Source organism: Trichosurus vulpecula, chromosome 6 (assembly GCF_011100635.1).
Source record: "Trichosurus vulpecula isolate mTriVul1 chromosome 6, mTriVul1.pri, whole genome shotgun sequence".
Taxonomy (NCBI): domain Eukaryota; kingdom Metazoa; phylum Chordata; class Mammalia; order Diprotodontia; family Phalangeridae; genus Trichosurus; species Trichosurus vulpecula.
In genome coordinates, this window is record NC_050578.1 from 277,287,748 (window position 1) to 277,314,147 (window position 26,400).

The 26,400-nt window shown below is 53.4% G+C and overlaps 2 protein-coding genes across 7 annotated transcripts; one reads left to right on the forward strand and one right to left on the reverse strand.

The window, feature by feature from the left end:
* Positions 1-985: 985 nt before the first annotated feature.
* Positions 986-4,918, reverse strand: TMEM134 (transmembrane protein 134). Of its 5 annotated transcripts, none has more exons than XM_036765566.1 (7): positions 4,457-4,871; positions 3,766-3,830; positions 3,588-3,680; positions 3,157-3,233; positions 2,201-2,245; positions 1,915-1,968; positions 986-1,801 (listed from the first exon to the last, which is right to left on the reverse strand). In XM_036765566.1, the coding sequence occupies exons 1-7, from the start codon at positions 4,628-4,630 to the stop codon at positions 1,719-1,721; spliced, it is 591 nt and encodes a 196-aa protein (XP_036621461.1). In that variant the 5' UTR covers positions 4,631-4,871; the 3' UTR covers positions 986-1,718. The 5 variants fall into 5 exon arrangements, with proteins under 5 accessions (XP_036621461.1, XP_036621462.1, XP_036621464.1 ...); XM_036765567.1 differs by having other exon boundaries at positions 3,588-3,677; positions 4,457-4,867; XM_036765569.1 differs by lacking the exon at positions 1,915-1,968 and having other exon boundaries at positions 3,588-3,677; positions 4,457-4,918.
* Positions 4,919-16,240: 11,322 nt separating this feature from the next.
* On the forward strand, positions 16,241-26,099 carry LOC118855480 (aryl hydrocarbon receptor interacting protein). Of its 2 annotated transcripts, none has more exons than XM_036765578.1 (6): positions 16,241-16,630; positions 17,472-17,651; positions 22,018-22,206; positions 23,632-23,808; positions 23,904-24,045; positions 25,843-26,099. In XM_036765578.1, the coding sequence occupies exons 1-6, from the start codon at positions 16,532-16,534 to the stop codon at positions 26,046-26,048; spliced, it is 993 nt and encodes a 330-aa protein (XP_036621473.1). In that variant the 5' UTR covers positions 16,241-16,531; the 3' UTR covers positions 26,049-26,099. The 2 variants fall into 2 exon arrangements, with proteins under 2 accessions (XP_036621473.1, XP_036621474.1); XM_036765579.1 differs by having other exon boundaries at positions 16,438-16,630; positions 23,904-24,037.
* The last annotated feature ends 301 nt before the right edge of the window (positions 26,100-26,400 follow it).

Sequence of the window (26,400 nt, forward strand, 5' to 3'; positions counted from 1 at the left end):
GATTCTGTGACTTGGGATATTAGCAGGAAGGAAAGAGGCAAATGGCCTTTCCAGAGCCTGTCTAGGACATTCCTCCTTGACTTGCTAATCTAGCATCTAAGGAAGCGGGGGGGTGGGGGGGGTGGGAAGGGGAGAGCTGGGAGGGCCAAGGGACCAAACCAGGGCATGGAATGGAATGGGATGGGATATTCTGCAAGGAAGGAGGAAGAACAATCCAAAGATTTGCATCAGGTGACACGGAGCCAAGAACATAGAACCGAGGGACCCCAGTTCTGTAAAGGGAGGCAGAGTTCAAGAACTGTGGTCATGGCCTTGACCCATCTGATGTAAAGCAGGTCTCCAGGCCTTTTGGCAGAGGTGGTAGACTCCAAGAGGGGAATGAGGCATACATCGGCTACTATGTTGTTTTCTTGTTATACTTTGTTACAAGTGAGAGATCTATTTGGGGAGAGAGGGCGTCAATGAAGTGTCAGCAATAGAATGTAAAAAAAAAAAACCAAACCCTCCTTTTTCCCTTTCTTTCTTTTTTTAAAGAGGGCTCTTTACAGGGGTGGGGGACTACAGGTGTGGAATACTGTATATGCTATCAGACTTGGTTGATATGTCAGTGAATTTTATAAAGCTGCTTCCTCCACCCCTCCCTCTCTTTTTCATTCTTTGTGATAAGAGACAGCTCCCTAGGCAAGGGAGGTGGGACTTATTTGGAAATGAAGTCGATACAAAAATAAAAGAAAGCCAATAGAAAGTCTAAAAAGAGGAAGGCCAGCCCTGTGGGTGGTAAGGGAGCCAAGTCTGCAGGCCTCCTCCAGACAGTAGAAGCTTTGGCATCTTGGGCAAGTGCCTGAACTCTTCTCGGTCACTTTTCTCATCTGAACAACCATAAAAATGCTATTTATGTGACCTACTACAAAGGGTTAAATTGGGGGATGCAAGGCAGGGACAGAAGCAGGGGGAGTGACGGAGGTAAAGAGGAAGGAACCCACTCTCCCAGCCAGAATTAAATGACATTTTATTGGGACAGAAGACCCTAAACGTGAGGATGGTCTCAGGGGCCTCCTAATAAGTTAAAGGCACCAGGATTAGAGGCAGCATTGGGCAGAGGTGGGGCTGAGGAAAGCCTGGCCCCTGAGGCAGGGAGGCCCCGGGAGGGAGGAGGGCACAGATAGAGGAGGGATGGGGCAGAAGTGGGGGCAGTAAACTTCCTGAGAAAACCTCCAGTTCTGACCTTCAGGGGTCCTGGGGCAGGCCAGGCCACAGAGGGCCAGGCAAGGAGCAACGTCTCCCCGTTGGCTCCAGCTCTCCCATCTGGCAGGGTCAGAGGCACCTTGTAGTGGTCATGAGGCAGAGGGCCTAGGTTCGAATCCAGATTCCGCTGTTGGCTAGTCGGCTGTCTCTGGGAAATCCGGACTCTGCTGCTGGCTAGCGGCTGTCTCTGGGCAAGGCACGATTGCTCCCCACTTAGGGAGAGTGGGGCACTGGCCTGGCTGGCTTTGGGGGTCCCTTTCAGCGCTAAACCCTAGGAGGGGGAAGGGGATGCTCTCTGGAGGAGCCATCTTTGTCATTACCGCTCCCAGCCAGGCCCCCTTCCCCATCCTCTTCCTCCCGCCCAGCCTGGAGCTGTCCGGCCTCCAAGTATCCGGCCAGCTGTGTCCATTTCCGGGCTGCTGAGGCAGCAGTGGGGCAGAGGGGGAGCTCCATCCCAGATGCAGGCTCAGGGTTCATTTCTCAAAGTAAGGCAAGTAGAAAAACTGGAAGCCTCGGTGGCCCTTGACGGCAAAGTAAATGAAGATGACGTGGTATACTGAAAGGGAAGGGGCCTGTCATCACCTCGTCCTTCAGCATCTGCCCCCCGCCCCATGCCCCGGGAAGTGGGGGGGCCTCCCTTCCCCCTCCCCCACCAGGCCTGGGGTGCACCTCCAGGGATGAGCAACAGGAAGCCAGGGACAAAGAAGATGGCACTGGAGACACCTGCAGGGGGAGAGGTGGACAGGCTGGACTCGATCCCAGGCCCTGGGGATGGTGCCTGGGCCAAGGCTCGAACGAAGCAAAGACAGGGAGGCTGGATGTGCAGGTGGTGGGCTGGAGGCTGGGCTGATCCTACCCCCAAGGTCCAGGAATGGCCCCCTCTTTTCTCCACCCCATCCCTCATGCACCTCCTAAATTCCTGAGAGGGAGACTAGGGCTAAGTGAATGCTCTCACCTGGAGAAGGGTTCACCTCGAGTCCTACCCCGATGAGGATGAGTACTTCACTCGGAAGGTCAGAAGGCAGGTAGGGGGGAATGGGAGTATTAGGTCAGAGAGTATCTAATGATCACTGGCTTTAACTTCGAAATCCCTCTGGGAACCCCTCCCCCCTTCCTTCAAGACCTTTTGAAGGCCCCTCCTGATTCTTCCCCAGGATTCTTCCCACATTTAGTGCAACCTTAGGGACCAGCCAGTCCACTCCCCTCATTTTAAAGATGAGGTCACCCAGATATTAAGTAGAGAATCTTTTCTGCCTCCAAACCCACTACTTTCTGGCCCCCGCCTCCGCCAAATGCACCAAAGGTGCTCCATGTTCCTTTTGTATTTACTCATCTGTGTGGTTCTTTCCCCTGGTAGGATGCCAGCTTCTTGGGGACTGAGCAGGGTTTCATTGCTGCCTTTGGAGGCCCAACATCTAGCTTAGTGCTTGGTATATGGTACCATTTTAGAAGACGAAGAAACAAGCCCAGAGAGGGAAAGCAATTGCCCTGGCTCACGCAGTTTTGCCATTAATGTCAGCAATTAGAGATTTGGGTGGGTGTGGGAGCTCCAGGAGGACACAGGTATCTCCTCTACACTCAGGGCTTCTTCCAGCCTCTCCCCTGATTTTCTCCAGAGGCCAGGCACTCCTCAGATCCCTAAACTGTCCCTGCACTTTCTTGGACATGAAGTCAACTGATGGACTTTAAAGACTAGAATTAGACCTCGGATTTGGAAGGAAGCCTAGAGGTGGCCCTGTCCAACTTCTTTCCTGAAGTATAATTTCCTCCCTCCCTCCCTCCCAGACCCCAGCTCCACCCCTCACTCCCCCAACTCATAACGGGAAGGCAGACAGGGCTTGTGACCCCATCTGGCCCCTAGGGACAGGAACCTCAGATGGGAGGGGGCAGGCCAGGAAGCCAGACACTTACTGAGGCCCAGCAACAACAGCAAGAAGGAGGCCAGAACCACCCGGCGATTCTTCTGGATCAGAGGGTGCTGCGTCCAGCTGAGGCCAGACAAGAAATCAAAAATAATGATATTGATGGCAGTAAAGATCACAGATCACATCTGTATAACATTTTGAAGAGCTATCAATCATCTTATCCCCATTTTATGGAGGGGGAAACTGAGACCCAGACAGGTTACAATCACGGAGCAAGTCCTGGTCAGAGTTAAGACCAGTTTCTGGATTCCAAGCCCAGTGCCCTGATGGGAGGGAGTGTTAGATAAGGATGGGGCCGGGGCTGGAGAGGGCATCTGGGAGGGAGGGGAGGATGAGGCAGGTTGGGGGCTTGTCCCTGGCCAGCTGGGCAGGGATGGAGACCCGCCTCCGTGGAGGGGGGGGGGCCCTGCCCCTCACCTGCAGCAAGCCCGATAGGAGCGCTGGGTACTGTTGCTGATGGTACTGAAGGACCACTGAGAGCTTCTGGTGGAGGATCGGCCAGGGTCCCTGCTGGGAGAGGCTACACTGAGCACGGGGTTCCCTGGGCAGGCCAGGAGCTCAGGGAGGGAGGGAGGGGCTGGGGGGCTGGTCTCACCTGAGCTTCATTGCTCCATCAGGATCTGAGGGGATCCGGGCACCGTCCTCGTCATTCTCCAAGTTCTGCTCCAAAATAAAACAGCTGATTGTTGGGGCATGGGGGGGGGGATTCCCTGAGACTCTCCCACTTCCTCCTCCAGCCCCCCTCCCCTCTACCAGCCTTGAGGCAGCCCTGATTGTCCTCTGACAGCTGCTCACCAGCCTAACAAGTTTGATGATTCACAGAAACCGAAACCAGTTCCGAGGTGGGTGGCTCAGAAAGCCGAGGCTGGGAGGTGCCTGCCCAGCGAGGGGAGGGTGCCTGCAGGGGCCCCGGGGGGAGGACTTGGGTCTGGGGGCGCGGTGTGTGCTTGTGGAAGGAAAGGCGCCCTGGCTGAGAAGCTCCGGCTCCCCAGGGCGCGAGGGCCTAGTGTAGGCTCTCGTCTCTCCCCTATCTGTAAGGTGGGAGGGCGGGGCGGGGCGGGGCGGGGGGCTTGATTTCTAGAGTTTCTTCCAGTCTGAAGTCTTAAGGCTTCGGGCCAGATAGGGGCCCAGTAAGATCCTGGGATGCAAAGCTGGAAGGGGCCTTGGCGAGGGTCCAGTGCGATTTCCCCATTTTCTAGGTAAGGCCACTGAGGCACTGAGAACCTGGGGGGCTGGGCAGGGGCTGGCGCGTGGATGGAGAGGGAAGGGAGACGGTGTTCTCTCACCTGGTACTTGAGACGAGACTGCTTCTCGCTCTCTTCTTCCGCGTCTCCTCGGCCTTTGCGCTCAAAGTGCAGCGCCCCAAAGCGCGGGGGGGTGCCCCCAGGCCCCGGCCCCCCCTCCTCCAGGGACAGCTCAAAGGCATCATCGATGCTGAACTCGGAGCGGCCGCTGCTCATGGCTCGGACCCCTGCATGGAGCTGCCCTGCAGCTGTGCCCAGCTGCCCGCAGCTGGCCCGCCAGGCCGGCTCTCAGAGGCCCATGGTCCGTGCTGCGCTGCTCAAGGCGCTGGACTGGCCAGTTGGCACCAGGATCTACCTCGAATCTCGCCTCCGCCTCCCGGGACTCTGGCACTCACTCCAGCCCCGGAGTGAGGTGGGGGAAGGGGAGGGGGGCGCTGCTGGGGAAGGCGTGAAGGAGGAGCTAGTGCCCCCACCTCCCCCACGGGAGGCGAGGCAGGAGCAGTCAACCGCCTATGGCCGGATAGCTTCACCTAGCCCCGGAGGGGAGGAGGAGGGAGGGGCACCAGTTGGGGGTGGGGGTGAGTTGGGAGGAGGAGGGAGGAGCAGAGAGGAGGAAGGAGGAAACTCCACTTCCCTAGTGAGCCCTAGATGTGGGAGTTGGGATTAGTTTAAGCAATTCCTCTGAAGAAGATCTGACCGTTCCAGTGGCCGCAAACTCAGTCTGGTTTAGCAGTGTTAAGTGGCAGCCAAGGAAGCTCAGGCCCTCAGATTTAAGCACAACATATAGAAGAAAGCGAGGTGCAGCCCATCAGTCAACAGCCATTTGTTAATTATCTACTAAGCAGGAGCAGATGGGTGGTGCAGTGGGTAGTGCTCTGGGCCTGGAGTCAGAAGACTTGAGTTCTTGCTCAGACCTTACTAGCAACGTGTCACACCAACTGTTTGTGGCCCCCTTGGCGGGGGTGGGGGGGGATACTGGAGCAGTTTGCCATTGTCTTCTCCGTTGTATTTTACAGATGAGGAAACCGAGGCAAGCAGCGTTAAGTGACTCGCCCTGGGTCACACAGTAGTGTGTGGGATGGATTTTATGAATCCAAAAATTAACAACAGAGGCATCTCAAGGTGAAAGTAGAAAGGAAAATTTATTACGATCCTGCAGGAAAGGGCAACCCGGACATTGAGAGGACTGGGGGTCCTCTCAGTGTCAGAGCGCACTGGACACAGAAAATTGGGGTGTTTATATAGGTCCCTAACCGCAATTCCCCCTCCCAACCTCCTTCCTCTCAGCTTGCAGACGTAAGCTTTGAGGGTACAATCTAGACGCGATAAATCTACCCAGGGACAATGGCAAGGAACAAACAGTATGGTTATTTTTACAAGCAGGCCACAGTCATAAACTTCCCACCATCCTTGTTTCATTCTACTATCAATCTCAAGGTAGTAAATCTGTCTTAAATGACAATGATGATTAAACAAACAGTTCGGTTATCGGTGACAGGCAGGAATTAGTTGTTGGTTACCTAATCTTGCACATCTATATTGCACCTGGCTTTTCGGCTTTCCATCCATTCTTCCCCAAACAGAGGTTCTCTTATCTTGGGGTCAATGTACAGGGGGTGAGTATCCTGTGTCTTATCCTTATCCTCAGAGAATTTTATGGTTGCTGACTTATTCACCTCAACCCTTCTTTCTTTCAGGCCTCTCGCCATTAGGTAAATACACAGGACCTATTCTTAACCTCAGGGGCCTACGGTCACTAGCTAAGCTTGTGGAGGGGAAAATATCTAAGTAGAGAGATGGGACTCACTATCCTACTTATTTCTATTTATTTAATTTGTTCCCTTTTATGAGAGGTCTTCACTCGTCCCACACAGTAGGAAGTACCTAAGGTTGGGTTCGGACTCGGGAAGAGGGGTCTAAAGACTCGAGGCCTTGCCCTTGATCTGCTTAGCCACCTAGCTGTGTGACCTCTGCCTCAGTTTCCTTATCTGTAAAATCAAAATAATAATAGCCACCTCCCAGGGTTGTTGTGAGGCCCAAATAATATAATAATTATAGCGCCTGGCACATGGACATGTTAGTTATCGTTATTATCATAATTTTATTATATACGCATTATATATTTACATATGTGTATTATATATATTATTAAATGTGCCAGGCACTGGGCTAACTTCTCAAGCTACAAAGACAAAAGCGATGAGGCTGTAACCCACGGCCCAGGGTTACCAGAAAGCCCAGCTGACACACGGAACGGGGGTCTTGGGCCATGACCCCAAGGAGATAAGTTTCAATCTTTCTTTTGTTTCCTTGTCGCCATCTGTAGTTGGTCCAGGAAAAGCCAGTATATTCATGGTATAGTTCGTGTCTAAGTTTGCCCAAATGCAAGTGCCCTATTACAGGCATTCAAGGTAACAAATGCACAAGGAATACAGGACAGCCTTTCCTTCTGACACCCATAGGAGCCTGTAAGGAGACTGATGAAGCACTCAAATAGTTCCGGAGCTCCTCTGGAAGGGAACCGAGTGTTGGATTGCTCCTTGACATTCAGGTCAGTGGCTCTTTCCCACAGAATTTTGCACAATCCCCCCCTTCCTCCCAGTGGTTTATAACAATCAAGTGAAACTCAAATAGAAAAGGAACCCTGTGGGCTGCATATCGACTTAGGAAACCACAAATGATCCTACTCTGTGTTGTATTTTTATTTATTTTGTTAAACATTTCCCAACAACATTCCAATCTGGATCCTGCCTCCCTCAGGAGTTTTGGCTCCCCTTCTCCCCAAAAGTGAACCACAGTTTGGGGAGTAAAGCTCAAACAACGCTTTCCGGTCACACCGTGTTGGCCGCGTGTTGGTTTACCACGGGCTTTGTTCTTTGAGTAGGATCCTGCCCAGAGGACTAGGAGGGCTATCCTTTCCTTCGAGGGAAATCCTGTCTCCTCAGGGTCAATCTCAGGAGGAAGGTGAGTTCCAGAGATGCCCCCTATGCTAAGGGATTTAGAATTTGTTATCTAAGTGCTATCACCCTCATTTTACAGGTGAAGAAACTGAGGCAAATAGAGATTGAAGGAATCGCCCAGGGTCACACAGCTACTAGGTACCTATGTTCAGATTTGAACTCAGGTCTTCCTGACTCCAGATCTGGTTCTCTATCCACTCAGCCAATTGGTGTTAACTACATTGGTGGGAGGAAGAGTGAAATACTGAGCCCCTAATTGCTAAGCCCTTGGAGAGAGTCCAAGGGAAAAGGTGAGGGGAGAATCCTGAAGACAATTCTTGCGAGTTGGGTGTCAACTCAGTAAGAGAGCCAAGTTCTCTACTGAGGGCCCATCCCCCAGAGTGTCTGCCAGCCAACCATCTGGGGGTTCCTTGTGCCATTGCTCCATGGCAAAGTGAAAATGGGCTGGCTTTGGGGTATGAGGATGTGAGTGTAAACCTTGCCTCTGTCACTTCCTGAGTGACCTTGGTCAAGTCACTTCCCAACTGTGGGCCTCAGATTCTGCATCTGGAAAATGAGGAGATTAGACACCGTAACTCCAGGCTTCCTTCTAGCTCTAGATACAGGATGTGTCTGACCCTTGATACAGTCTGTGATCCCTAGGGAGGTGTCCCTCAGATGCTTCCAAACTTTTGTTTGTCATCTTGTCAGAGAGATAAGAGACTCCTCTGATGACCCCCTACCCCTTACATTCTAATGGAGAGAAACAACATTTACAAAGACAAATCAATCCAAAGATTGGACTGGTAACAGGGACTGAGAACTCCCAGGTGAGGAAAGCCCTCTACCAATGCAGATCAACACCTTCTTTGTAGTCTATGGTCTCAGAGAGCTTTTAATCACTGAATGGGTATTGCCTCAAACAAACTGAGACCTGGCAAAGACCTTAGCTTTAAAAAGCCAAGGCCTCCCACTTTATCCTGGGCCACCCACAATTGTCCTGATCTATATTTTGCCACTGAACTCGACTCCAGTGACTCTGGAGGAGAGAGTGAGGCTGGTGACTTTGTGCAGCCCTCCCTCACTTAAATCCAATTTACTTGTAAGTCATGATATTACCCTCCTGACATCATTGGTTTTCTTCAAGGATGAAGGATGAACAACAATGCGTGAGTAGTAGCCCCCTGGGGGACCCAACAGGCTAGTTCCAGTTGGTCAATGCTGCTATTTTTTTTCTCCTTCTCCTCCCTCCTCTCCTTCTTCTGTCATGTGGGGAGTCACACCCTTACATGGGGGCCCTCTGTCCAAAGGAATATAAATTTTGATCACTTATGCTTCACAAGGTATCTTGGGGCTTGGGGGCTAGATTTTTTTCTTCCCTAATTATTTATTCTATTATTTAAAAAAACTGGGACAATTAATTCTTTTGTCTCATATAGTTTTTATTTATGATTTCTTGAAATATTTCTGGAAAATCAGGCTTTGCTTAAAGCCTATTGGGATTCAAATGGAGGAACTTGGCTATACCTTTAAACCCAAAGCCCTCTGGCTGTCACTGATTGGCCCATAACAGGCCCCAGCCTGGGCCTCGCTTGCTCACTGTTTTGGTTTCAATGGCTCAGTTGTTTCTGTTCCAGCCAGAAACTCTGAGGGGCTTCTCCTCCCTGACTGATTTTTTTGTGAAGGTGAAGTAAACCATCTTTTGCCTTTGACTCCTGAAAGTGTTGCCCCAGACAAGCTGAGACCCGGGAGAGACCTTAGCTTAGAAGGACCAATCCAAGGTCTCCCACTGCCTCTGGGGTCATTGCTAGTCATCCTGACCTGCAGCAGGATTCACTTAAATCCAATTCACTTGCAAGACGTCACCCTCCTGATGTCATGGTTCCTCTTTGAGAGTGAAGGATGAACAAGTCTCAGAGAGTTGCTTAGGGAATCGAGAAGTTAAGTGATTTGCCTAGGGTCACTCGGCCAAAGATGGGACTTGAACCCAGGTCATCCTGGTTCCGAAAGTGCTCTTTGGGCACTCTGCCACAGCAGGAAGTAATAGGGAGCCATTGGAGTTTACTGAGGTGTGTGTGTGTGTGTGAGTGTGTGTGAGAGAGAGACAGAGCAATAGAGAGATGAAGAGAAAAACAGAAAGGAAAGAGGAGACAGAGACAGAGGGCAGGACAGAGACAGACAGGAGAGAGGGAGAGAGACATGGGCAGACATGCACTTTGGGAAAATCATCTTGGCAGCTGAATAGAAGCTAGATTGGAGTGGGAAGAGACTGACTGGAGGCCGTGGGACCAGGGGCAAGGTGGCAGCTGGCCACGCATTCCAGCTTGTTAGAACTTCCCAGAACTTGCAAAGTTCCTCAAAACCCAGAGTCACCTTTACCCCAAAATGAGACTAGGAAAAAGTGCTAAAAAAACCCCCTTCACTGCCTCATCTTTCTTGACTTCTCTTCAGCATTCTGGACTGACCACCTTTCCCTGGTGGACTCTTTCCTTTCTGGGCTCTGGGGACACTGCTCTGTCTGCTCCCCCCCCCCCCAACCATCTGACTGTTCCTCTCCTTTGCTGGCTCATCATTCCAATCCCACCCTCTTAACTGCGGGTATTCTCCAAGGTGCTGTCCTGGGTGTCAGCTCTCATTGGTCAAAAACATCTCTACACCAAGGACTTCCAAATCCACATCCCCACATCCAACCCTAATCTCCACCCTGGACACATACACACATACTCTCTCTCTCTCTCCTCTCAGTCTTTCTATCTCTCTGTCTTTCCTCAGTCTTTCTGTCTCTTCTCTCTCTGCCTCTGTCTGTCTCTCTCTCTGTCCTCTCTTTCATCCTTCTAGTCACCCAACTGAGCCAACTTCAGAGTCGTCACCAGCTCCTCAGTTTCCCTTCCTCCATAAATCCAATCAGTGGCCAAATCTTATAGATTCATCCCCCCACCTTCTGCGCCTTCTCTCCACTCCCTCCGCCCCCACAGTGGCTGACTGCATCATGCCTCCCTTGCAGTGTGAGCAGCTTCCCAATGGGCTTCCTAGCCCCAGGTCTCTCTCCTCTCCAATTTCTCCTTCCCAGAGCTGCCAAAATTACCTTCCTAAAGCACAAATCTGAAGCTGGAACTCCTCAGCTCAAGAATGCCCAGGGACTCCCTACTGCCTTTGAGGAAAACAACCAACCAACCCCTCCCTGGGCACCCAGCCCCCTTCATCCTCCCTCCCCAGCTGTGCTCCCAGTCTCTTCCTTCACACACTCTACGTTCCAGCCACACTTTCCTGCTCTTCCCTTTCCTCTCTGCCCCTTTGGGCCTGGATGCTCTCCCCACCCCCATCTCTGCCTCTTAGAATCTCTGTCCTCCAAGGTTCGGCTCCAGTCCTGCTTCCTGCCAAGAACTCTTTGGGATCCCTGATTGGCTCGTGTCATGCCCCACCCCCACAGCTTGCACTGGCGCTGGCAAGGCCGAGTCCCCAGATGGGGTAATCTAAGGGTAATCCTGTGGGCAGCTGTCTTCCTAATGCCCGCTCTAGAGTTCTGGCCAGCATGCTCCCCTGAGGCCGCTAGAGGGCTCCACAGTGCACAGAGTGCTGGGCCTGGAGTCAGGAAGCCCGGATTTCAATGCATCAGACTGCAAGTCACTGGACCTCTATCTGCCTCAGTTTCTTCAACTGTAAAGTGGGGATGATGACAGCCCCTACTTCTAAGTGTTATTGTAGAGACTAAATGCAGGTTTTCCAGTGCATTTAAAGTCGTGTTTACACTATACCGTAGGCTATTAAATGTGCAGTAGTATTAGGTCTAAAAACCCCTCACGTTTTGTGGTTCAGTCGTCTTCGGTCGTGCCCGACTCTTTGTGACCCATTTGGGTTTTCTTGGCAAAGGTAGTGGAGTGATTTGCCATTTCCTTCTCCAGCTTATTTTACAGATGAAGAAAGTGGGACAGACAGGGTGAAGTGACTTGGCCAGGGTCACACAGTGAGCCAGTGTCTGAGGCTGCATTTGAACTCAGGTCCTCCTGACTCTGGGCCCAGTACTCTATCCACTGAGCTATCTAGCTGCCCAAATGTTAGCTGTCACCTCACAGAGATGCCAAGGATTATAACTGTACATTTTTCCCTGGCCGACAGTTTATTGTCATGAATGTAACTATATAAAAACACAAGTTATGAAAAGCAAAAGTCATGATGTTTCCCCTTGGTCCCTCTCATCCAAGAAAGGGAGAAGGCCCAGGGGATTAGGGACAGAAGACAGGGTAGGGCAGGGGTGGGAACCTGTGGCCTTGAGGCCCTTTGACTGAACCCAAACTTCACAGAACAAATCCCCTTAATGAAAGGATTTGTTCAGTAGAACTTGGACTCAGTCAAGAGGCTGCACCCGAGGACCTAGAAGGCTGCATGTGGCCCCAAGACTGCAGGTTCCCCACTCCTGGGGGAGGGGAGAGGTGACCCCTATACTACGAACTCAGCTGTGTGGGTCATGCAAACAACTTTGCACAGATAATTATTTGAGATGCCCAGGACATTCAGCTTGAGATGCTGAGAAGGCAGCTGGTGAATCAGGATTGCAGTTCAGGAAAAGGCCTAGGGGCACCGAGGGCAACTTGGCTAGACAGCCATGGAGGATCAGCAAAGGAAACTGAGACAAAGGCGCAAAGAAGTAGAAGGAAGACCAGGAGAGAACAGCATCCAGAAAACCGAGAAAGCAGAGAATATCCCAGAGGAGCGGATCAATTGGTGGCTGCTACAGAGATGTCCAAAGGATCGGAATGAGGAAAGGCCAATGCTGGCTGATTGGTAGAGGGAAGAAGGGAGGAAGCCTTTCTTAAATACCTATTGCAGCCAGCCATTGTGGTAAGCACGTTGTACAACCATGGGCATCCCTTGATTTATTGCGTTTCACAAATAGCACATTTTTTACACTTTGGAGGTTTGTGGCAAGCCTGCATCGAGTCTATCGGCACATTGCCAGGAGTGTGTGCACTCACATCATGTCTTGGCGTTACATTCTAGTCATTCTCACAATATCCCAACCTTTTTCATTGTTATCGTGTCTCTTATGGTGATCTGTGATCATTGATGTTACGATTGTAAATGTTTCTGGCTGTGGCTAACTTAATCGATGAATTCTGTGTTCTGACTGCTCCACTGACCAGCTGTTCCCTCCTCTTCTCCTTCAGCCCCACCATTCCCTGAGCTACAACAATATTGAAGACTATGACACAAACTTAATTGATAAATCAGAGGGAGTGGTGTGAGAGGATTGATTTCTATTTTGACAGTTCTGTTGTAAGATGCTATCAAACAGCTTCTCATGCTACAGAGGCATAGCAGAGCCTCTGCGAAGAGATCTGCAATCACTCAAAGGCATTTGGCCTGACCATCAACACAGGGAAGACCAAGTGGATGAAAATGTCTATTGCACAGATTTCAACATGCATCAAAGGGTTGTACTAGAGTTTGTCCAGCAGTATTTGCATCTGGGACAGACAGTACAGCTAGACATTGAGCTGGGCCCAGAGCTGAAAAGGAGAATGAAGGTAGGCTAGGGTTGCCTTTGGGAAACTGCAAAGAACCTTCACTCATTCCAACGTGGCTGTAAAGCAAAGGTTTGTCTTTTCAGTACAAATGTTTTACCAAATGTTGCTGTGTGGCAGTGAGACTCTACTGACTCTGAAGAACTAAAGATGGCACCGAGGGCCATGGAAAGGGACATGGTGGATATGAGAAGAACCCTCAAGAAATTTGGAAAAAGAACAGGAGTAAAGGATGACACCAAGGAACTGGACAACAGGAAGAGGAGAGGGGATCGTCACATGGCAAGAGAAAGGGAGGACATGGATAGCAGTCATCCAGGATGGGCAGCAACCTTCATCCATCAATCAAAAAACATTTTTAAAGTGCCTGCTGTGTACCTGGCATTGTGCTAGGCACTGGGGATCCAAAGAAAGGGAGAAGACAGTCCCTGCTCCCAAGGAGCTCACAACCTGACACGAGAGACAAGATGCAGACAAATGTATACAAATCAAGCTCTAGAGAGGGGAAACAGGAAGTAATTAACAGAGGGAAGACGCTGGGATTAAGAGGATTTAGGGAGCTAAAATAACAAAACAGGAAAATGATTAATGCTGGAAAGGATGTGGGGAAATTGGAACATTGTTACGTTGCTGGTGGAGTTGTGAGCTGATCCAGCCATTTTGGAGAGCAATTTGGAACTATGCCCAAAGGGCTATAGAAATGTTCATACCCTTTGACCCAGCAATACCACTTCTAGGGTTGTGTCCCAAAGAAATCACACAAGCGGGAAAACGACCCATATGTACAAGGATATTTATAGCAGCTCTTTTTGTGGTAGCCAAGAATTGGAAATTGAGGGGATGCCCATCAATTGGGGAATGGCTGAACAAGCTGTGGTATATGAAGGTAATGGAATACTATTGTGCCATAAGAAATGGGGATGATACGGACTTCGTAACAACCTGGAAAAACCTACACGACATAATGCTGAGTGAGCGGAGCAGAGCCAGAACATTGTACACAACCACAGATATATGGATTCCGTGAGGACCAACCCTGACAGACTTCGCTCTTCTCAGCAACGTAAGGTGCAAGGACAACTCCAGGGGACTCACGATGGAGAATGCTATCTTCATCCAGAGAAAGAACTCTGAAGTTTGAATGCAGATTGAGGCGCACTTCATGCTCGCCTTTTTTCTTCTCTTTTGTTTTTGTTTTTGGGTTTTTTTTTTTTTTTGGTTCTCTCTCTTCTTTCTCATGATTCATTCCATTGGTCATAATTCTTCTCCACAACTTGACTAGTGTATAAATTAATTCAATGCGAAGTTATACATGGTAGTTATATGAGATTCCATGCCATCTTGGGGAGGGAGGGGGGAGGGAGGGGAGAAAATCTGGATCTCAAAATTATGTAGAACCGTGTGTTGTAAACTAAAAATAAAAAAAAAATTAAAAAAAAAGAGGGGTTAGGGAAGGCTTCCAGTAGAAGGTGGGATTTTAGCTGGCACTTAAAGGAAGCCAGTAGTGAGAGATGAGGAAGAAGAACATGCCAGGCATGAGAGACAGTTGAGTTGGAGGAAATGCCAGAGCTGAGAGATGGAGGGTCTTGTTTGTGGAACAGGCCAGAGGCTGGTGTCACTGGGTTAGGGAATAAGGTATAAGATGACTGGAAAGGTAAAGCAGGACAGGTTATGAAGGGCTCTGAATGCCAAACAAAGCATTTTATATTTGATCCTGGAGACAAAAAAGATCCACTGGAGTCTATTGAATGGGGGTGTGAGTGACAGGGTTGGGTCTGCACTTTATCAAATCACTCTGATGGCTGAACGGGGGATGGACTGGAATGGGGAGAGATCCTGGGCAGGCCAACCCTCCAACAATTAATGGGGTGACAGATCCATTGGATCACAGGTTTAGAGATGGATGGGACCTTGTTGCAGTTGAGTCACGTGTGACTTTTCAAGACACCGCCAACCATAGCAGCCAGTACTGTCTGGGGGGTTTTCTTGCAAAGATCCTGGAGTGGTTTGCTGTTTTCCTCTCAAGGCAAACAGAGGTTAAGTGACTTGCCTAGGGTCACACAGTTAGTAAGTGTCTGAAGCCAGATTTGAACTCGGGTCTTTCCGAGTCTGGGGGCCATTGCTCTATCCACTGAGCCACCCAGCAGTCTTAGAGACCATCAAATCCAGCCTCCTTTTGGATAAGAAGGCTGAGCCACATAAAGAAGTCATTTACCTAGAGTCATACAGCTAGAAAGTGATGAGGCAAGATTTGAACTCAAGTCTTCCTGGCCCAAGTCCAGTGCCCTAACCATTATGCTAAGCTAATCTTCACTTGAGTAAAAACTTTTAATTGAAAGGGAAGGGGGGATGGAGCAAGAAAAATCCTCTCATACAGGGTAGCTCTACGGTCCTTGTGCAGCTTCAAGCTTTAATACGTGGCACAGTGGACAGAGCGCTGGGCTGGAGTGAGAAAGACCCAACTTCAAATCGAGCAACCTCTGGGCAAGTCACTTCACCTGTTTGCCTTAGTTTCCTCCACTGTAGGTTGGAGATCCTCCAAGATTATTGTGAGAATTAAATAACATTTGTAACGTGCTTAGCACAATGTAGGCACATAGTAGGTGTGTGTGGCACACAGTAGGTGCTACATAAATGCTCATTCCTTTCGCTCAAGAACTTAGAGTTTAGATGATAGAAGTACATTGGAAACAGCACATGAAAGTTAGTCTTCTTAATTCGAGGTTGTTATTTCTTTTCATAAATGCGATCTGTGAGATTAGCGAACTGAAAATCAGCAGGAATGTGTCACAAATGATGGCTGTGCCGATGGAGGTTAGGGTGACACGGTGAGGTCAAAGGTTAAAACAGAGGGAAGATGGGGCAGAGATGCCCCCAAATCACAGGGGAGATAATCCAAAGGGTCATTTCCAGGCCCCAAACCCTGTGCTTGGATGCCACAGTTAGTAAGGAGGGGAGGCTCCTCTGACTCCAAAGCCCTCGGCTTGTCGGGAGGAAAGGGTCCAGCGAGTCACGCCCCCGCCCCCATTTTCAGATGAGGAAACTGAGGCACAATAGGCTAACTGACTTGCCCAAGTTCACATGGGTCGGCAGGGGCAGAGGTGGGATTTGAACTTGGGTCCTCTGACTCCAGACACAGCAGCACACTGCCTTACTCTTCTGCTTGGTACCAGAATCAGAAGAATTGTGGGGCGAATTGCAGAGAGGAAGACTTCGGCTGGAGGGAAAGAATCACTCCTAACAATCTGAGCCTTCCGTAAGACAGGTAGTGAGTTCCCCATCACCAGACAGGCAGTGAGCGCCTCATCACCAGATGTCTTCGAGCAACAGGCTAGATGCCCACTGGTCCGATGTGTTGCAGCGGGGGTTGGGAGTTTGTGGTTCCAGCACGAGTCGGGCGAGATTTGAGACTTTGAGATTCAGTTACTCGGTTTCCCTTTTTAAACACCCCGTGAACGAGACAACTAGCAGGTAGTAGGAGGGCTCCATCTGCGCATGTGCTAGCCTCGCTGGCTTCTACCCTCAGTAAAGATGGCGCCGCAGCCGCCTCCGGAAGTTGCCAAAACTGCGGTTCCGGAAGCTGTCAAAACGAAGCGTTTCCGTAAGTTGCCGAGATTGTCCGGAAGCTTCCGAGAGGAGGGCATCGGGGAAGCAGGATGGCGGACTTGGTTAAGAAGCTGCGGGCGGAGGGCATCGAGAAGCGGGTTGTACAGGAGGGCACCGGGGAGCTGCCCGACTGCCGGGACGGGACCAAGGTACGGCTCCGCTGGCCACCGCCCGGCAGGCCCGCTACGCGAGCGGGGCGGGGGGGGAGGCCCCGGAGCGGGCGGCTGCGCAGCCTCGGGGCCCCCCGTTGGCCCGCGACCCCAGCACTCACGGGCTTTCTCGTCCTGATTGGCTAGCGTTTGATTTGAGGGCGGGTCCGGGCGTGCCGGCTCCGCCCCCTCCGGTCCTTAAGCGCTGCCCCTGTGGTCCTGGGCGTTGCCAGTCCATTGCCCCCACAGCGCCGCCTTGCGGCCGGGCAGGAGGCCCCCGCCCCACAGGAGGCGCAGGAGGGGACCGGGTTCGAGGCTCGGCTCTGACCCTCGGACTTGCTCAGTTTCCCTGGACAAGTCCCTCCTGCTCTGGTTCTAGATCTGGGAGGGATAACAGTACTCTAGGCTCTGTCCCCAGGGTGCGGAGGGGGAGGGGGGACGCTGGGGCCAGCTGAGTCTCAGTTTCCTGGTCTGTAACATGGGAACGATAGCAGCACCGTCTGCCCAGGCGGTGCGGGGGTGGGGATGAGGATCTCACTCGGTGGCACGTGTAAAGCGCTTTGGAAATGGTGCCATCCTGACATTGGTATTGCTAATTTCACATCGTCACCATCACCGCCCCTCCAGCTCTGCCCTGTCCCTTCCCTGGTCCCGGAAGGGAGGACCACGGGCCGGGGCCAAGGCTTGCGTGGGGAGGGGGCTTCTTGTGGTCAGAGGGCAGGGCTGGGCTGGGGGAGCTGTCCACGCTTGCTGGACGGTCTGCAGACAGAGCTTTGTGCCCCCTCCCCCACTATGGGGACTCCCTGGCCCTTGGGGTCGTCCTGACGGGCTGGCCCCCCAGGCCACCTTCCATTTCCGGACCCTGCGCAGCGACGAGGAGGGGGCAGTCATCGATGACAGCCGCCAGCGGGGGAAGCCCATGGAGCTCATCCTGGGCAAGCAGTTCAAGCTGCCAGTGTGGGAGACGATCGTGCGCACCATGCGTCCTGGAGAGGTGGCCGAGTTCCTCTGTGACGTCAAGGTGAGGGCCCCCCCCCCCCACCCCGCAGACTGGGGCCATGTCCCCCAGCACCTGGTCAGACCGAGCTCAGGGACAGGGGTTGTGCCCAGCTCCCGCCAGGCACGCAGTAGAATGGACCTTAACCTCACCATCGGCTTTTGGTGGGGGTGGTCCGTGGGACCCCCTGCCCCCGTAGCCAGATGAAGTATGGGTGCTGAAGTATGGCCCCTGCCACTAGGAGCTTGTCACAGAATCTCAGAGAGGTCAGCAGGATAGCCAAGCGTGGGCCTGGACAAAAATCCCCTCTGGGGAGTCCATTACCAGTGGGCCTCCAGCCTTTTCCTGAAGCCTCCCCTGACCATCCCATGTGGGGACCTGTGTCATCATTGGGAAGTTCTTTCCTAATATGGAGCCTGAATTTGTCATTTTGCAAGCCCCCCCATCCCCAGGTGTACCCTCGGGGGCCAAGCAGAACAAGGGGGATCCCTCCCCAAGGACAGGGGTGTCTTCTTCAGGTCCCTTAACTGGCCTTTCTCTGGACCCCTTCGTGGAGCTCAGAGCTCAGTCCCCCATTCCCTTACCTGGTCTGGTCAGGGCAGAGGATAGTTCCAAGTCCACATGAGGCCTCTGGATGTGCTGATCATTATCGAATTTGGCTGCCCCTCCCCCCTCCCTTCCTTCCCCTTTTCAGGAGAAAACACATTCTTTCTGGCAAGCACCCTCCATAGTCACCTTAGGGAGGCTCCATCCCTAGCCAGGCATCCTCCAGCAGCTGGAGGGATGGAGGATCTTCTGTTTGGGAGGCTGAGGACCCGCCCCCCACTGTACCCCAGCTGACCTTGTTGGGGGGGGGAATCATGAAATCATGCTCTGACAGCTGAGGTTCTCACGTTTTCTTTCCAGCTTTCACAGATAGAGGCCCTCCCCAGCCCTTCAGCCCAGGATCCTTTGAAATGTAGTATAATTCAGGGTAGAACTGTGTGGGTCAGAAGTGGGGGGAGGCCGAGATGCATTGAGCACCTGTTGGCTGTGCTAAACTCTGCTGCCCTCTGGGAGGGGACAGTCTGGGGAGGGTGAAGAGATCCCTGTGGCTGGGAGTTAGCCAGGATCCTCCACTGGAGCGTGTAGGGCTTGAGGCAGCCTTGGGACAAAGTTAGATCTTTGGCTCTGATGGGCAAGGGACATCCAGCTTGGGCATGGTGAGAATGGGGGCCATGCCCAGGTACACAGGTGCTGGGCCCTGCTAGAAGCAGTGAGACAAGCTGGGAGAGGCCTGGGACCAGCCAGGAAAAGGCCCCAGGCACACAACTCACAGAGTCCCGGCCTAGGATGTACCAGGCCTGCTGGGTGCCAGTGCACTGTTGTGACCCTAGCACATGACTCCACCATTCTGGTCCTGTTTCTTCCTCTTTAAAAGGAGGCTTTCTCAGGCGCCTCCTGGCCCTGACATCCTCTTTTCATTTTTTTTTTTTGAGGTTGTAAAAAGTTATTTTATTTTTTATATATTTTATTATTTATTTAATATTTTTAGTTTTCAGCATTGATTTCCACCAGATTTTGAATTACAAATTTTCTCCCCATTTCTACCCTCCTCTCCACTCCAAGATGGCATATATTCTGATTGTCCCGTTCCCCAGTCAGCCCTCCCTTCTATCACCCCACCTTCCCCCCATCCCCTTTTCCCTTACTTTCTTGTAGGGCAGTATAGATTTCTATGCCCCATTGCCTGTGTATCTTATTTCTCAGTTGCATGCAAAAACAACTTTTCTTTGAGTATCTACTTTTAAAACTTTGAGTTCCAAATTCTCTCCCCTCTTCCCTCTCCACCCACCCTCCCTAAGAAGGCAAGCAATTCAACATAGGCCACAGATGTATCATTATGCAAAACCCTTCCACAATACTTGTGTTGTGAAAGACTGACTATATTTCCCTCCATCCTATCCTGTCCTCCTTTATTCAGTTTTCTCCCTTGACCCTGTCCCTTTTCAAAAGTATTTGCTTTTGATTACCTCCTCCCCCTATCTGCCCTCCCTTCTATCATCCCCCCTTTTTTATCCCCTTCCTTTCTTTCCTGTGGGGTAAGATACCCAATTGAATGTGTATGTTATTCCCTCCTTGTTGGATCCAATGAGAGTATGATTCACTCATTCCCCCTCACCTGCCCCCTCTTCCCAACAGAACTGTTTTTTCTTGCCACTTTTATGTGAGATAATTTACCCCATTCGATGTCTCCCTTTCTCCCTCTCTCAATATATTCTTCTCTCACCCCTTAATTTTATTTTTTAGATATCATCCCTTCATATTCAACTCACCCTGTGCCCTCTGTCTCTCTCTCTATATATGTATATTCCCTTCAGCTACCCTAATACTGAGGTCTCATGAATTACACACATCATCTTTCCATGTAGGAATGTAAACAAAACAGTTCAACTTTAGTAAGTCCTTTGCAATTTCTTTTTCTTGATTACCTTTTCATGCTTCTCTTGAGTCTTCTGTTTGAAAGTCAGATTTTCTATTCAGCTCTGGTCTTTTCACTGAGAAAGCTTGGAAGTCCTCTATTTTATTGAAAAATCCACATTTTGCCTTGGAGCATTATACTCAGTTTAGCTGGGTAGATGCTTCTTGGTTTTAATCTTAGCTCTATTGACCTCCAGAATATCATATTCCGATCCCTTAATGTAGAAGCTGCTAGATCTTGTGTTATCCTGATTGTGTTTCCACAATACTCAACTTGTTTCTTCCTGGCTGCTTGCAGTATTTTCTCCTTGATCTGGGAGCTCTGGAATTTGGCAACAATAGTCCTATGAGTTTTCTTTTGGGGATCTTTTTCAAGAGGCGACTGGTGGATTCTTTGAATTTCTATATTACCCTCTAGCTCCAGAATATCAGGGCAGTTCTCCTTGATAATTTCTTGAAAGATGATATCTAGGCTCTTTTTTTGATCATGGCTTTCAGGTAGTCCAGTAATTTTTAAATGATCGCTCCTGGATCTATTTTCCAGGTCAGTGGCTTTGCCAATGAGATATTTCACAGTCTTCCATTTTTTCATTCCTTTGGCTCTGTTTTATAATATCTTGATTTCTCATAAATTCACTAGCTTCCACTTGCTCCCATCTAATATTTAAGGTGGTATTTTCTTCAGTGGTCTTTTGGACCTCCTTTTCCATTTGGCTAATTCAGCCTTTCAAGGGATTCTTCTCTTCATTGGCTTTTTGGAGTTCTTTTGCCATTTGAGTTAGTCTATTTTTTAAGGTGTTATTTTCTTCAGTATTTTTTGGGGTCTCTTTTAGGAAGTCATTGACTTGTTTTTCATGGTTTTCTCACCTCACTCTCATTTCTCTTCCCAGTTTTTCCTCTACTTCTCTTGCTTTTCCAAATCCTTTTTGAGCTCTTCCATGGCCTGAGACCAGTTCATGTTTTTCTTGGAGGCTTTTGACTTTTTGACTTTGTCGGCTTCTTCTGGCGTATGTTTTGGTCTTCTTTGTCACCAAAAAAAGATTCCAAAGTCTGAGTCTCAATCTGAGACCATTTTCGCCAACTACTTGACCCTTGAGCTTTGTGTCAGGGTACGACTGCTTGTAGAGTAGAGGGTACTTTGTCTCACAAGCTTGAGGGTCCAAGCACTGCTGTTTTCAGAGCTATTTCTACATAGTAAGCTCTGCCACACCAGCACTCTTTCTTCCCCAAGAACCACCAACCAGGATTGTGGCCCAGATCCAGGCAGGGCAAAGCAGGCTTTGCATTCCTGCTCTAATCTGCAGCTTAATTCCTCCCACCAGGTGGGCCTGGGGCTGGAGGCAACTGTAGCCGTAGCTCTGGAAGCAGCCTCAGAGCTTCACCACCTCTGCTGCCCTGGGGTGGTGGCCCACCTCAAACTCCTTTCACTCTGTCCCAGCAGCTTTTCCCACTAACTTTCTCTGTTGTCTTTGGCATTTTTTGGGTTGAGAAGTCTGGTGACTGCCACAGCTCACTGATTCAGGGTGCTAGGGTCTGTTCTGCCTGGCTCCCCACCTGGTTGGTCCTGGCCCGGTCCACGCTGGGCTCTGCCCTGTTCCACTCTCAGCTCTGTGCAATAGACCCTTCCCAGTGACATCCAGGCTGTCCTGAGCTGGAGCCCTGCTTCCCTCTGCTATTTCATGGGCTCTGCAGCTTGAGAATTTGTTCAGAGGCATTTTATAAGTGTTTGGAGGGACCTGGGTGGGGAGCTTAAGCAAGTCCCTGCTTTCCAGCTGCCATCTTGATTCTGACCCCCAGCATCCCCATTTCTAAGCCCCTTCCCAGCCCTGACATCCCCTGTTCTAAGGCCCCTCCCATCCTGGATGTTCTGTGTTCCATGTGCTAAGCTGCCTCCCAGCTCTAAAACCTTATTCTCTCTGACATCCTGCAGCATGTGGTCCTGTACCCGCTGGTCTCGAAAAGTCTTCGTAACATTGCCGCAGGCAAGGACCCCCTGGAGGGACAGCGGCATTGCTGTGGCATTGCCCAGATGCAAGAGCACAGCTCCCTGGGCCACGCTGACCTGGACGAACTGCAGCAGCATCCCCAGCCCCTCATCTTCCACATAGAAATGATCAAGGTGAAGGTCAAGGGGAAGCCAGCCAGGGGCAGTGGGGAGGAGGCTCGGGGCTGCCCCGCATCGGCTGAGTGACCTTGGTTCAGGCCTCTGAATGCTCAAGAAGCTCCAGTAACTGATCCACATGGGTTGTCAGTCAAAGCGCTCCTGCATGGGATCCTCCTCTGGTGCTTTGCTGCAGCACAGACCTGGCTAGCTTCCGTGCCAGCCTTCACAGGCTGGACCTGCCTGATGGGCCAGGTGCTGTGTCCGGGGCTTGGGGACTGGCCTTTCTAAGAGCCAAGGGGCCCCTGAGCCCCAGCAATTCCCAAAGACCATCTTAGAATAGCAGTCTGCTTGGGGGAAGGAGCATCCCACTGATGAAGTCCCAGACTCTTGGGAGGCAGTGGGAGAAGAGCAGCCGACAGGGACATTGCTTGTTGGGCTTTATCTCTTTGGGTCCTTGAAAAGTGGGGAATGGAAGGCCTTGTAACCTTAGCTTCATTTATAGGCCAGGAAACTGAGCCTCTTTCCCTGTTTAACCGAGCAGCTAATGAGCTTCCTGTGTCCAGCACTGGGCTAGGGTTTGGGCAGACTGGGGAACCGACCCTGGGGAGGGGGTTACATTCCATCTGGGGAGACAAGCCTGTACAGAGTAAGCACAGACAGCTGGGGAGGAGGGAGTGAGCAGCGAAGGCCTCATGTAGGAGGTGGCCTGTGGGCCAAGCTTGGCAGGGAGGGAGAAGGGAACAGGGACACTCCCCAAGGCCTGTGCAGAGGCATGGAGGTGGAAGACACCTTGTTCCGTGCAAGGAGTGGCGCTTCCAGGGTGCTTGAAGGTCCGTTTGGCCAGACCTTGGGGACTGTGAAGGAGAGCAGGGTCTACTGGGCTGGAAAGGCAATTGGAGGCAGGCAGTGAAGGTCAGCTACCTGCCAAACAAAGCAGCTGCGCCTTGATCCTGGGGGTACTAGGGATCCCCTCAGGGTTATTGAGCAGTGGAGTGACCTGGTCAGACCTGTGCAAGGAGGACCAGAGGGTGAAGTGGGAAGAGCTCTGGGTTCAAATTCTGCCTTAAGGTGACATCTTCTATAAAATGGTGTGTGCGTGTGTACAAGATGATTGGCAAATCCTGCTCCCAGCTCTAATACTCCATGTTCTAAGGCCCTCTCAGCGCTGATACTTCATGTTCTGCGTTCTAAAGGTTCCCCCAGCTCCACCATTCCATGTTCTATGCTCTAAGGCCCTCTCCCTGCTCTGATATTCTCTCTTCTCAGTCCGCCCCACCCCCAGCCCTGACCTTTAGTAATTCTAGGAACCCAGAAGAGGACGGAGACAGAGGGGCCTTATCTATGGGGATACCTTTACCCCCTTGGGGGTTCTTGTCATCCCAGCGGCTGAAGCGGCTTTGACGCCCTCCCAAGGTGTGATCACGCCCCCTGTGCCCACAGGTCGAGGCTCCTGGTACCTACCAGCAGGACCCGTGGGCCATGAGTGACGAGGAGAAGATGAAGGCCGTGCCCCTCATCCATGAGGAAGGCAACCGCCTGTACCGGGAGGGGCGAGTCAAGGAGGCCTCCGTCAAGTACTATGACGCCATAGCCTGCCTCAAGAACCTGCAGATGAAGGTGGGGGCAGGACGGGGAGCCTGAGCCCGAGCCCCTGCTCCGCCTTGGGCCCCACCCCCACCCCTCACCCTCGCCCTTCTCTCCCCTGCGCCCAGGAACAGCCCGGCTCAGAGGATTGGATCCAGCTGGACCTGCAGATCACGCCGCTGCTGCTCAACTACTGCCAGTGCAAGCTGGTGGCCCAGGAGTACTACGAGGTGCTGGATCACTGCTCCAGCATCCTTAACAAGTACGAGGGTGAGTGGCTCCGGGCCGGCTGCTGCGTCTGCGCAGTGAGGTCCTGCGCACCCAGGCCCCGCCCCTCCTCTGCCCCCCCGTGGCCCCTCCCCCTCCTCGGGGCCCTCCTCCCCCTCCCCTGGCCCTCGGGCCCCTCCTCCCCCTCCTCTGAACCTCGTGGCCCCTCCCCGGCCCACGGGGCCCTTCCCCCTCCCTGGCCCTCGGGCCCCTCCTCCCCCTCCTCTGGCCCCCGTGGCCCCTCTTCCCCCTCCTCTGAACCTCGTGGCCCCTCCCCTCTTCTGGCCCCCGTGGCCCCTCCCCGGCTCTCGGGGCCCCTCCCCTCCTCTGACCCTCGGGCCCCTCCTCCCCTTCCCCTGGCCCTCGGGCCCCTCCTCCCCCTCCTCTGAACCTCGTGGCCCCTCCCCGGCCCTCGGGGCCCCTCCCCTCCTCTGACCCTCGGGCCCCTCCTCCCCTTCCCCTGGCCCTCGGGCCCCTCCTCTCCCTCCTCTGAACCTCGTGGCCCCTCCCCTCCTCTGAACCTCGTGGCCCCTCCCCTCCTCTGGCCCCCGTGGCCCCTCCCCGGCCCTCGGGGCCCCTCCTCCCCTTCCTCTGGCCTTCGGGCCCCTCCTCTCCCTCCTCTGAACCTCGGGACCCTCCTCCCCCTCCTCTGAACCTCGTGGCCCCTCCCCTCCTCTGGCCCCCGTGGCCCCTCCCCGGCCCTCGGGGCCCCTCCCATCCTCTGTCCCTCGGGCCCCTCCTCCCCTTCCCCTGGCCCTCGGGCCCCTCCTCTCCCTCCTCTGAACCTCGTGGCCCCTCCCCTCCTCTGGCCCCCGTGGCCCCTCCCCGGCCCTCGGGGCCCCTCCCCTCCTCTGACCCTCGGGCCCCTCCTCCCCTTCCCCTGGCCCTCGGGCCCCTCCTCTCCCTCCTCTGAACCTCGTGGCCCCTCCCCTCCTCTGAACCTCGTGGCCCCTCCCCTCCTCTGGCCCCCGTGGCCCCTCCCCGGCCCTCGGGGCCCCTCCTCCCCTTCCTCTGGCCCTCGGGCCCCTCCTCTCCCTCCTCTGAACCTCGTGGCCCCTCCCCTCCTCTGGCCCCCGTGGCCCCTCCCCGGCCCTCGGGGCCCCTCCCCTCCTCTGACCCTCGGGGCCCCTCCTCCCCTTCCCCTGGCCCTCGGGCCCCTCCTCCCCCTCCTCTGAACCTCGTGGCCCCTCCCCGGCCCTCGGGGCCCCTCCCCTCCTCTGACCCTCGGGCCCCTCCTCCCCTTCCCCTGGCCCTCGGGCCCCTCCTCTCCCTCCTCTGAACCTCGTGGCCCCTCCCCTCCTCTGGCCCCCGTGGCCCCTCCCCGGCCCTCGGGGCCCCTCCTCCCCTTCCTCTGGCCCTCGGGCCCCTCCTCTCCCTCCTCTGAACCTCGTGGCCCCTCCCCTCCTCTGGCCCCCGTGGCCCCTCCCCGGCCCTCGGGGCCCCTCCCCTCCTCTGGCCCTCGGGCCCCTCCTCCCCTTCCCCTGGCCCTCGGGCCCCTCCTCTCCCTCCTCTGAACCTCGGGCCCCTCCCCGCCTCTGCCGGCCCTGGCAGCTCTCCCCAGCTCCGCCCGCTCCCTCCCGCCGCCCGCGTGGCACGCTCCCTGCCTTCTCTCTCCTCTGGCAGGCAGTGCAAGGTGGACCCTGGGTTGGGCCCGAATCCCAGCTCTGCTCCCCAGGATCTGTGCGGCCTTAGGACGGCCCCTCGTCCGGGGGGTGGGGGGCGCTCGGGTGGGTGAGGGCGGCGAAGAGGGGTCCCGGGGAGCCCCTGGGCCTCACCCCCTCCGCCCCGCCTCTCCCACAGACAACGTGAAGGCCTACTTCAAGCGGGGCAAGGCCCACGCGGCGGTGTGGAACGCCCGGGAGGCCCAGGCCGACTTTGCCAAGGTGCTGCAGCTGCAGCCGGCGCTGGGCCCCGTGGTGAGCCGCGAGCTGCGAGAGCTCCAGCACCGGCTGCGCCAGAAGGACCTGGAGGACAAGGCCCGTTTTCAGGGCATCTTCTCTCCGTGACCGCCCGCGTGCCCGCCCCTCTATAAATGTTGTATTTATCCGCCCGCCTGAGTCCTTGCTCCTCTCTGGGGTTCTGCAGCCCCGCTGCTGACCAGTCACCTTGGGCCAGTCATTGGCCTTTTCTGGCCCAGGATTCCTGAGGGCCGGGGGGCCGTGTCCCGTGGGGTCCTCGTTCTCTCTGGGGGCAAGGGAGAGAGACCAGGGCGTAGCCCCTGCCACTCCCTGGGGGGCTTAGGCTAGACCCTTTCCCTCAGGGGCCCCAGTTTCCAGCCCATGGTCTCATAAGTCCTACCACCCCCTGGAATGCTTCCCAAAGGGCCTGGCCGGCAGGGAGCTGAGCAGGACGGTGGAG